Source organism: Nicotiana tomentosiformis, chromosome 5, assembly GCF_000390325.3.
Source record: "Nicotiana tomentosiformis chromosome 5, ASM39032v3, whole genome shotgun sequence".
Taxonomy (NCBI): Eukaryota; Viridiplantae; Streptophyta; class Magnoliopsida; order Solanales; family Solanaceae; genus Nicotiana; species Nicotiana tomentosiformis.
In genome coordinates, this window is record NC_090816.1 from 86281275 (window position 1) to 86293423 (window position 12149).

A 12149-nucleotide genomic window follows, 5' to 3' on the forward strand; every position below is an offset into this window, starting at 1 on the left:
ACCAGGGATCAACTCTTAGTCTATTTCTATTTTCCTTGGCGATGGACGCATTGACAAGGCACATTCAAGGTGAGGTGCCATGGTGTATGTTATTTGCTGATGACATAGTCTTAATTGACGAGATGCGGGGTGGTGTTAACGAGAGGCTGGAGGTTTGAAGGTAGACCCTAGAGTCTAAGGGTTTCAAGTTTAGCAGAACCAAGATAGAATATTTGGAGTGCAAGTTCAGCAATGGTACCCATGAAGAGGATATGGAGGTGAAGCTTGATACGCAAGTCATCCCCAAGATAGGTAATTTCAAGTACCTTGGATCTATAATACAAGGTAATGGGGAGATTGATAAAGATGTCACGCATCGTATCGGAGCAGGATGGATGAAGTGGAGACTCACTTCCAATGTATTATATGATAAGAATATGCCACTGAGACTTAAAGGTAAGTTCTACAAGGTTGCAGTTAGACCGATTATGTTGTATGAAGCAGAGTGTTGGACGATCAAGAACTCTCATACCCAGAAGCTAAAAGTAGCTGAGATGAGGATGTTAAGGTGGATGTGTGGGCATACCCGGTTGGAAAAGATTAGGAATGAAGTTATTCGGGAAAAGGTAGGAGTGGCCCCTGTGGTGGATAATATGCAGGAGGCGAGGTTGAAATGTTTTAGGCATGTTAAGAGGAGACGTATAGAAGCCCCAGTTAGAAGGTGCGAGAGGTTAGCCTCGGTGGATAGGAGGAGGGGTAAAGGTAGGCCTAAGAAGTCTTGTGGAGAGGTTATTAGGCAAAACATGGCGCAATTGGAGCTGACTGAGGACATGGCCCTTTACAGGAGGGTGTGGAGGTCAAAGATTAGGGTAGAAGGTTCATAGGTAGCCGAGTGTTTCTCTTTGTCTTACTCAGTTCGCTAGCATTAGTGTTAGTATGATATCTTTTTAATCATAGATTGCTATTACTACTTAGAATTTAACTGCATTCTTAGATTCGATCTTATTATATCTTGTTGCTATTCCTACTTGTTGCAATCACTTTTTCTTTTTCAGTCGTTCTCTAGCCGAAGGTCTACCGGAACCAGTCTCTCTACCCTTCCAGGGGTAGGGGTAAGGCTACATACATCTTACCTTCCCCATACCACACTTGTGGGAAACTACTGAGTTTGTTGTTGTTGTTGTTGTTGTTATTGTTGTTGTTGTTGTTGTTGTAAGGGAAAATCCTAGGGATGTAACCTTCACGTAGGTGTGAACCTATTAGGTAGAGTAAATCTATGCTTGTTTGTTAGATCGGGGTCTATTATGACTCTTAATTCTTAAGTACCCACTCAATATCTCTCAGTCAAAGAGTGATTATGCCCAAATTGGCTTTCTTAAGACAAAATGGGTAGCAATCTAAACAATTGATATGAGTCCTAGACTATATCCCTCTTTCTCAAGTAAGAACTAAGTCAAATAGGCATGGATCAATGTTTGCAACCATTAATTCTAGATATAAAACATAAACAAGGCTAAATAACATACAACCAATCAATAACAAGCATTAATATTAAATACCCATAAGTTTTACATACTAGGGTTGGGTCATAACCCTTGATAATGTCACAACCCAACCCGATGGGCCGCGACGGGCACCCGGTACCTTACTCAACCGAGTACCAACATAATGTATCTTTCTTATTACATTATCATATACACGTGACATACGGGCCTAATAGGCCAACATCATCATTTATAAACTCAAAACATAGGCCGACAAGGCCGTACAATCTTTCACGTACACGACATATGTCTACAAGCTTCTAAGAGTACATAAATGTCATAAAGGTTGGGACAGGCCCCCGCCATACTAATCAGTACATGTCCTAATCATACTGACCACATAAGCAACTCCGGAACAAATGGAGTGTACCAATATCTCCCGCTGAACTGATCGCCTTCTTGGAGGACTCTTGACCTATCTATCGAGACCTGCGGGCATGAAACACAGTGTCCCCAGGAAAAAGGGACGTCAGTACAAATAATGTACCGAGTATGTAAGGAATGAAAATCAGTAAATAATAGACATGAGAGAAACATGGAGTAAAAGACTCGACATGTATGTCTGCATAGCTCTGTGAATCATTTCATTTTTATAATGTCATGCATATGCGTATAAATGTCATACCATGCATTGGTATATGTGTTCATAACATCATCAAGCCTCTGAGGGCATCCCATCATATCATTTCGGCCACTGTGGGCAAATCATCAACGTATACCAGCTGATCAGGTGGTGGTGCGTATATAATGCCATAACCTTTTCCCATATCCCATATACATATAATATACATATATATGCATATATAACGTCATCTGGTCATGGGTCAATGTATATGTATAAATGCATGAAATGCATGAGAAATACGTTAATAATATTTTCTCGGAATGTCATAAAAATAATATGCCTTAAGATATACGTTAATAAGATTTTCTCGGAATGTCATAAAAATAATATGCCTGTCGGAAATTTTTTATCAAATACGTATTTTTCTGAGACCCATGAACAAAAGATATAATAATAATTCACATGGGGAATCAAGAATATAGACACCCCTAATATTTCTATGAATAGAGTCGTTTATAGAAACTGTGCGTTTGCTCGTTTCTTTCAGTATCATTTGGGTCATGCCAAAAATAAAGAAGGGATAGCCTTAACATACCTGGAGTAGGGAAAAATCCGTATGATATTTTTGGAAAAGGTTGCACCGTACTCCTTTAGAATCGCAAAATTATACGTTGCTATGATTTTAATAATTCTCGTTGGATTTTTGTGTAGTATTTTGAAGGATCACGTTGCTAGTGTAAGGTTTATAATCTGATGGAAGTGTTGTTGAGAATGAAATTTGAAAAGTTTAAGGAATGGCTAACGTTCCCACTCTGAGTGTAATGCCTTGGTATTAGAAATGTTAGAATCTGATTGTAGTATCTTGAGAATGAACTTGTTGAAACTCATCAGAATGCTAACGTCCCCACTTCTCATTATAGTATTGTTTTGTATGGAAATTCCTTGAATTGAAAGGCCTTGTATTTGACATATTAGGTTTCCACCTAATAAAGAATGAGTAAGAATCATAGATTTAGGAAGGGCTTGTTGCCACGTGGGGGTGGGGGTGGGGGTGGAAAAGTTTAATCTTTATCCACTTATTAGGTAATTAGGTAATGTCCTGTTACCCGGTAATTAACCAATTACCCGCATAATTAAGAATTATCTCAAATTACTTAAAAATACTACTCACTTTTAACATACTTTATACACCTTACTATCGTGGCCATGTGGTACCTTGTATGGTACTAGTCCATAAAAACCGGGTATTATAGCTCGGGCCGTATTTTATCCCAATATATCAAACTTTGACGAAATTCCTTTTCTTCGATTTGCTTACCCTTTCTCCTTCACGAATTTACTCATCACGTGTTTGAAATAGCATAATGCTTATAATTTTAAAATAACCTCATTCCCGAATTCACGTCGATTAACTTACGACGAAATTTTTAACGTACAAAAATGTGGGATTTAACATCTCATTTCCGATCTTTCATCAATTTATTTATGGCGTACTTTCACGTACAAAAATATGAGGAGTAACATCATTCCCCCATTTGGAACATTCGTCCTCGAATGTTGACTGATGCACTTATCCTTTTCATAACTTATGTCTTCCAAATACTTTAGTACTCCTCTTTCCATCTAGGCAACTGTTCTATGAATGAATCCCAAAGGCCAGGGCATTCCCCCTTTTATGCATCTTTCTCACACCCCGACTCATGGTTGGAATCCTTCCAATCTTGTAACTGTTGCTACCTTTTATTATGCAGTATGTACGACTCTGACTTTATAAGTGTGCCTATGTTACTCTTCTCTCCCTCTTTCCTCCAGCTTTTAGCCAATCTCTAGGCCTCACTTTGTAAACATATACAGATCTTAATAAGATGTCCCTCTGGGCATCTATAGGTATATTGAATTTCTTCGCTCCGTACTTTGTCGAACTTACGAATATTGTTATATCTTATTTCATAGACCCGATTATCCATTTGTATGACTTTACTGCATCTATGTAGGTCATACTATACCATAACTCTTACTTCGATTTATTGTTATTGAGGTCTGCATCGAACTCCAGGTTACTTTCGTTGGTTATACCATATGTATAAATGTAAGTCCTTTAATGCTTCCTCATTACTGTTCATCTTAAGAATGATGGCCTAATCTCATCTCATACTTTGTGACTTTTGTCCATCCATTATTGATTTACCTCAATATTGATCTATAATATACCACTCATAACTTGAAACTTCTTACGTAATACCTTGCCATTAGGGATTACGTTGCATCGAGGAATATTTGAAGTGATTTTCCCGATCCACTTTGTGGCGATACTGTACTTCAATAACCATATTTTATAGCATCCCAATGTGACTCCCTTACGTGGGTATTTTAACCCTGTACAATTCATGAAATCAATACTCAATCAAAGGTCCAAACGTCATCTTTCATTTATCACAAGTATACCCTCATTTTACTACCAGGGAAACATTCCATATCTTTTAAATGCTATTAGTCTTAGACTCTTTTGAGTTCATTCAGGCTATACTGAGTTTTCTATAACTTAGAGAAACCATCAGCTCTCTTGTTCTCATGGGCTTAATCCTAAGGACTTATCCATTCTCATCATCTTCACTCGCCCTTTCTTATCCTTACTCCTGTCTTCCTAAGACCTTGTCGCTTTACCATACTTTAGCTTGCGACCTACACATATCTAGTTATACTACTTACAACCTTCTTTCAACTTACTTGCACCATAGATTTTCTTGTGTTATTTTGGAATATCAAGCGAGACATCACATCGTCTCTAATTCTTATTTACTCTCTTGACTAGGCCTCTCGATACCTAGAAACCATAGGCTGGACGATATGCCACCAATGACGTCTCTATCATTCCTGGATACTGAATCCCAGTGTTTCTAGCCTTCTATCCAAAGTATGGACTATTCACGATCTTCTGCATTTGAGTATCTCGTACGTTGTTCACCTTTACCTACTTACCTTAAAATCTCGCATCACATCTTCTATATCTTTCATGACCTCCCTTCCACATAGGTATAATTCACATCTGCAACTTGAAGCTCTATTATAATACTTGCACCTCTGGTGCATACACACTCCGGTGGGAGCTTCATATTGACTTCTTATGAGGCTAGTACTCTTCCAACTGACTTTATCATAGACCATTATAGAATATGGCTACTGCACTATCTCTCTTGTACCTCTGATATTAAGAGCGATCCTGCAATGTTCTCAATCACGATTTCTATAATTTTCTGGGTCCAATAATCAGACTCCTGATTTAGTTCGTTTTTGTAACTTTTTAGTTTCCTCTTCCTTCTGATCAGCCTTTATGTAGGCTTAAGCTATGTTCTGATCTGTTGCTCACGGTATTAGTTATTACTTTAGTCTTTCATGGGCGCTATGGAATATCCATGATACAATCTTCTGATAATTCAATCCCTTGTCTTTGCCCTAGGCTCAATTCTCTCTTTTAACTTATACCGGAGTCTTCTACGGCTGTATGAATGTCAACATATATGGTGCATGGATATCACTTTGAAGTCTTAAGTGCATAATCTTTTTGTTCCCTTTGAGCTTCCTTTAAACATAAGCTATTACTTTTTCTGGTCTTTCTGCCCCTCTGTTGAGTGTATACTTAGCTTATCTTAGTTCCCACGCATGCCGGAATTTTTGTGCAACTCACATGGTCTCGAATATTACTTTTTATTTTTCTTCCCGTTCCTTAGCCATGGTAGGTGCCACTTTCTTATGGAGTACATACAATGTTGTTATGAGATTGTTGTTACAAGACCATTTCTTCTTTTGGTCACTGTGCTTAGGTTCAAGCCTTCTTCCTTATTTCCTCAGCTAGTCTTTCATTGTAGTACTTAGGGAGGACCCTCTGATTCTTGCAAGGCTACGAGCTTAGTACATTGTATATTCGATTGGATTTGATGTTCGTACTCACATATAATTATCCGTAGTTACTTACCTCCATGCCCTTGTGCTTGTAGGGTTGCTTCTGAACTTATATTTTGACTGTCTTCCCAATGGCATTCTCTTCTATTTACCTTTAACTACCCCAACTCCTATATGAATATATCTCAAGGATTACGATGTCATATCTGCGAGACTGAATTCCCCATGTTGGGGTTCACTATGTTCGTCTTGCACAATCTGTTGATTTATCAGTGTCCTCTTATTTAGCCATAACTAGGCTCTTCCTGAATCAACTACTAACTACTCGTTGGCTCATTCTCATATCAATATTCCGCGTAATCTTTCTTGGGTTATTTCCTTTGTCTTAACTTACATCTCGCATTGGTTCCTTATCTATCAATAACATCTCGGGTAGGAACACTTACTTCCTTTCCTTGACGTCGTGCTTGCATAATGTTCTGGAATCGTAGCATAATTATAGGATTCATACTAAGAATATAACGCCATCTGGTCATGGGTCAATGTATATGTATAAATGCATTAAATTCATAAGAAATACGTTAATAATATTTTCTCGGGATGTCATAAAAATAATATGCCTCAAGAAATGCGTTAATAAGATTTTCTCGGAATGTCATAAAAATAATATGCATGTCGGATAAATTTTATCAAATACGTATTTTTCTGAGACACATGAACAGAAGATATAATAATAATTCACATGGGGAATCAAGAATATAGACACCCCTAATATTTCTATGAATAGAGTCGTTTATAGAAACTGTGTGTTTGCTCGTTTCTTTCAGTATCATTTGGGTCATGCCAAAAAGAAAGAAGGAATAGGCTTAACATACCTGGAGTAGGGAAAAGTCCGTATGATATTTTTGGAAAAGGTTGCACCGTACTCCTTTAGAATCGCAAAATTATACGTTGCTATGATTTTAATAATTCTCGTTGGTTTTTGTGTAGGAATATGAAGGATCACGTTGCTAGTGTAAGGTTTATAATCTGATGGAAGTGTTGTTGAGAATGAAATTTGAAAAGTTTAAGGAATGGCTAACATTCTCACTCTGAGTGTAATGCCTTGGTATTAGAAATGTTAGAATCTGATTGTAGTATCTTGAGAATGATCTTGTCGAAACTCATCAGAGTGCTAACGTCCCCACTTCTCATTATAGTATTGTTTTGTATGGAAATTCATTGAATTGAAAGGCCTTGTATTTGGCATATTAGGTTGCCACCTAATAAAGAATGAGTAAGAGTCATAGCTTTAGGAAGGGCTTGCTGCCACGTGGGGGTGGGGGTGGGAAAGTTTAATCTTTATCCACTTATTAGGTAATTAGGTAATGTCCCATTACTCGGTAATTAACCAATTACCTGCATAATTAAGAATTATCTCAAATTACTTAAAAATACTACTCACTTTTAACATACTTTATACACCTTACTATCGTGGCCATGTGGTACCTTTTATGGTACTAGTCCATAAATATTGGGTATTATAGCTCGGTCCGTATTTTATCCCAAAATCTCAAACTTTGACGAAATTCCTTCTCTTCGATTTGCTTATCCTTTCTCCTTCACGAATTTACTCATCACGTGTTTGAAATAGCATAATGCTTATAATTTCAAAATAACCTCATTCCCGAATTCACGTCGATTAACTTACGACGAAAATTTTAACGTACAAAAATGTGGGATGTAACATCTCATTTTCGAGCTTTCATCAATTTATTTATGGCGTACTTTCACGTAAGAAAATATGGGGTGTAACATCATTCCCCCCTTTGGAACATTCGTCCTCGAATGTTGACTGATGCGCTTATCATTTTCATAACTTATGTCTTTCAAATACTTTAGTACTCCTTTTGCCATCTAGGCAACTGTTCTGTGAATGAATCCCAAAGGCCAGGGCATTCCCTCTTTTAGGCATCTTTCTCACACCCCGACTCGTGGTCGGAATCTTTCTAATCTTGTAACTGTTTCTACCTTTTATCATGCAGTCTCTATGACTCTGACTATGTAAGTGCGCCTATGCGACTCTTCTCTCCCTCTTTCCTCCAGCTTTTAACCAATCTCTAGGCCTCACTTTGTAAACATATACAGAGCTTAATAAGTTGTCCCTCTAGGCATCTATAGTTATATTGAAGTTCTTCGCTCCGTACTTTGTTGAACTTACGAATATTGTTATATCTTATTTCATAGACCCGATTATCCATTCGTATGACTTTACTGCATCTAGGTAGGTCATACTATACAATAACTCTTACTTCAATTTATTGTTACTGAGATCTGCTACCGAACACCAGGTTACTTATGTTGGTTATACCATATGTATAAATCTAAGTCCTTTAATGCTTCCTCATTACTGTTCATCTTAATAATGACGGCCTAATCTCATCTCATACTTTGTGACTTTTGTCCATCCATTGTTGATTCACCTTAATATTTATATACAATATACCACTCATAACTTGAAACTTCTTACGTAATACCTTGCCACTAGGGCTTACGTTTCATGGAGGAATATTTGAAGTGATTTTCCTGATCCACTTTGCGACGATATTGTACTTCAATAACCGTATTTTATAGCATCCCAATGTGACTCGCTTACGTGGGTATTTTAATCCTGTACAATTCATGAAATCATTACTCAATCGAAGGTCCAAACGTCATCCTTCATTTATCACAAGTATACCCTCATTTTACTACCAGGGCAACATTCCATATCTTTTAAATGCTATTAGTCTTAGACTCCTTTGAGTTCATTTAGGCTATACTGAGCTTTCTATAACTTAGAGAAACCATCAGCTCTCTTGTTCTCATGGGCTTAATCCTAATTACTTATCCATTCTCATCACCTTCACTCGCCCTTTCTTATCCTTTCTCCTGTCTTCCTAAAACCTTGTCGCTTTACCATACTTTAGCTTACGACCTACACATATCTAGTTATACTACTTACAACCTTCTTTCAACTTGCTTTCACCATAGATTTCCTTGTGTTATTTTGGAACATCAAGCGAGACATCACATCGTCTCTAACTCTTATTTACTCTCTTGACTAGGCCTCTCGATACTTAGAAACCATAGGCTGGAAGATATGCCACCAATGACTTCTCTATCATTCCTGGATACTGAATCCCAGTGCTTCTAGCCTTCTATCCGAAGTATGGACTATTCACGATCTTTTGCATTTGAGTATCTCGTACGTTGTTCACCTTTACCTTACTTACCTTAAAATCTCGCATCACATCTTCTATCTCTTTCATGACCTCCCTTCCACATATGTATAATTCACATCCGCAACTTGAAGCTCTAATATAATACTTGCACCTCTGGTGCATACACACTCCGGTGGGAGCTTCATATTGACTTCTTATGAGGCTGGTACTCTTACAACTGACTTTATCGTAGACCATTATAGAATATGGATACTGCACTATCTCTTTTGTACCTCTGATATTAAGAGCGATCCTGCAATGTTCTCAATCACGATTTCTATAATTTCCTGGGTCCAATAATCAAACTCCTGATTTACTTCTTTTTTGTAACTCTTTAGTTTCCTCGTCCTTCTGATCAGCCTTTATGTAGGCTTAAGCGATGTTCTGATCTTTTGCTCACGGTATTAGTTATTACTTTAGTCTTTCATGGGCACTATGGAATATCCATGATACAATCTTCTAATAATTCAATCCTTTGTCTTTGCCCTAGGCTCAATTCTCTCTTTTAACTTATACCGGAGTCTTCTACGGCTGTTTATATGGTGCATGGATATCACTTTGAAGTCATAAGTGCATAATCCCTTTTGTTCCCTCTAAGCTTCCTTTAAACGTAAGCTATTACTTTTCCTGGTCTTTCTGCCCCTCTGTAGCGTGTATACTTAGCTTATCTTAGTTCCCACGCATGCCAAAATTTTTGTGCAACTCACATAGCCTCGAATATTACTTTTTATTTTTCTTCCCTTTCATTAGCCATGGTAGGTGCCACTTTCTTACGGAGTACATACAATGTTGTTATGATATTGTTGTTACAAGACCATTTCTTCTTTTGGTCACTGTGCTTAGGTTCAAGCCTTCTTCCTTATTTTCTCAGCTAGTCTTTCATTGTAGTGCTTAGGGAGGACCCTCTGTTTCTTGCAAGGCTACGAGCTTATTACATTGTATATTCGATGGGATTTGATGTTCGTACTCACATACAATTATCCGTAGTTACTTACCTCCACTTCCTTATGCTTGTAGGGTTGCTTCTGAACTTATATTTTGACTGTCTTCCCAATGGCATTCTCTTTTATTTACCTTTAACTACCCCAACTCCTATCTGAATATATCTCAAGGATTATGATGGCATATCTGCGAGACTTAATTCCCCATGTTGGGGTTCACTATGTTCGTCTTGCACAATCTGTTGATTTGTCAGTGTCCTCTTATTTAGCCATAACTAGGCTCTTCCTGAATCAACTACTAACTACTCGTTGGCTCATTCTCATATCAATATTCTGCGTAATCTTTCTTGGGTTATTTCCTTTGTCTTAACTTACGTCTCGCACTGGTTCCTTATCTATCAATAACATCTCGGGTAGGAACCCTTACTTCCTTTCCTTGACGTCGTGCTTGCATAATGTTCTGCAATCGTAGCATAACTGAAAGATTCAGACCAAGTCCAGATATCACAAAGTAAACAAACAAATTTACTCTTAGAAAAAACCAGTACCGCACCACATGGGGCACCACGGGGCGCGCGACGCGGTAGTGCATAAGTGGCCTGACAAGCAAAGTGCAAGCTCTCTAGATTTCCTTACTAGCGCGCCGCATGGAGCGGCGCGGCATGCGGCACGACTGTGCAAAATCGTCAGAGTGATTTCCAAGTTCGGCTAGGAAAGGGTAATTTCGTCCGAACTTATTTCTACACGGTATAAATACACCAAAAACATGATTTTGAAGGGACTTTTGACCTATGGGATATTGGAGAACCAACCAAGGCAAGAAGACTCATGAATTCGACAATATTACAACCTACAATCGGTGCAATATGGGAGTTTGTATCGAATCATTAGAATTGATGTTTTCTCCATTCTTAAACTTATTTGAGATGTATTACTCTATCGTTATGGAGTAAATTCCATTAGGGTGTTGACAGGTACGATGTTTTGATAACTTGATTAGGGATTCAATTCTTGATAATTGTTAAAATTAATTGATTGAGCTTTTATTTGTATTGTGAGTTATTTATTGTTTTGCTTAATCAAAAGAGGAGTTTGATATTGAATTTCTTCACATCTTATGCTCTAGTTTAAATTCATGATTCAAATAGGTAATCGAAGGAGACTCTTGAATTGCTAATCAGACTAGAAAATATGGAAATATTCGTGAGAAGTTACACTTTAGATCATAGCCATCATTTGATTGTTGCAATTATTTATCGTGCTTCAATTGGATTAATTACTGAATTAACGTTTAATCGAAAGAGGAACATTAACTTCAAGTGCAATCTGATTATCGGTTGAATTCGTAAGAATAAACCATATTATAGAGTGAACTAAATCAAGAATTGGATCCCGAGTCAGTTATCTTTCACCTATCTAATCAAATACCCTTATCCCTCTCATTGATATTTCTTTGTTGCTCTTCTGTTGTATTTTGTGATCAATTGTTATTTGCTTAATTTTTAGTAGTTCACCGTAGTAACAATTAACAAATCAAGTGTTTATTTTCTTGGATAGTAATCAACCAGATATTATTCGAACACTGTTTAGATCCAATCTATGTGGAGACAATAATAAATCTATACTATCTTTGATTAGCGAACATAATTTAAGTGTGTATTTTGCGCTCGTCAAATTTTGGCATCGTTGCCGGGGATTGGCAATCAATAGTGTCTCAAATAGTTTTTCGCACTAATTCAGGAGCCAAATTTTACTTTACTGTATTCATGTTTCTCACTTGTGTGCAGGATACAAGTTTGATTTCTCTGGTGTATGACTCGATCCTTTTCAAAGGAAGTGATACTCTACGAACCAGAGTTAGAGAAACACCTGCTACAACTGAGAAAAGAAAGCGACTTAACAGAAAAATTCTTGGGTCAAACTTCGACTCAAGATACCATGGAAAACGAAGAGAGTGATGGAGTAGACTTAGCTGCAA

The 12149-nt window shown here is 37.5% G+C and overlaps 1 protein-coding gene across 1 annotated transcript; it reads left to right on the forward strand.

Annotated features, from left to right (window-relative positions):
• The first annotated feature begins 251 nt into the window (after positions 1-251).
• On the forward strand, positions 252-863 carry LOC104112275 (uncharacterized). Its single transcript, XM_018776351.2, has one exon. The coding sequence runs from the start codon at positions 252-254 to the stop codon at positions 861-863; it is 612 nt and encodes a 203-aa protein (XP_018631867.2).
• Positions 864-12149: the final 11286 nt, after the last annotated feature.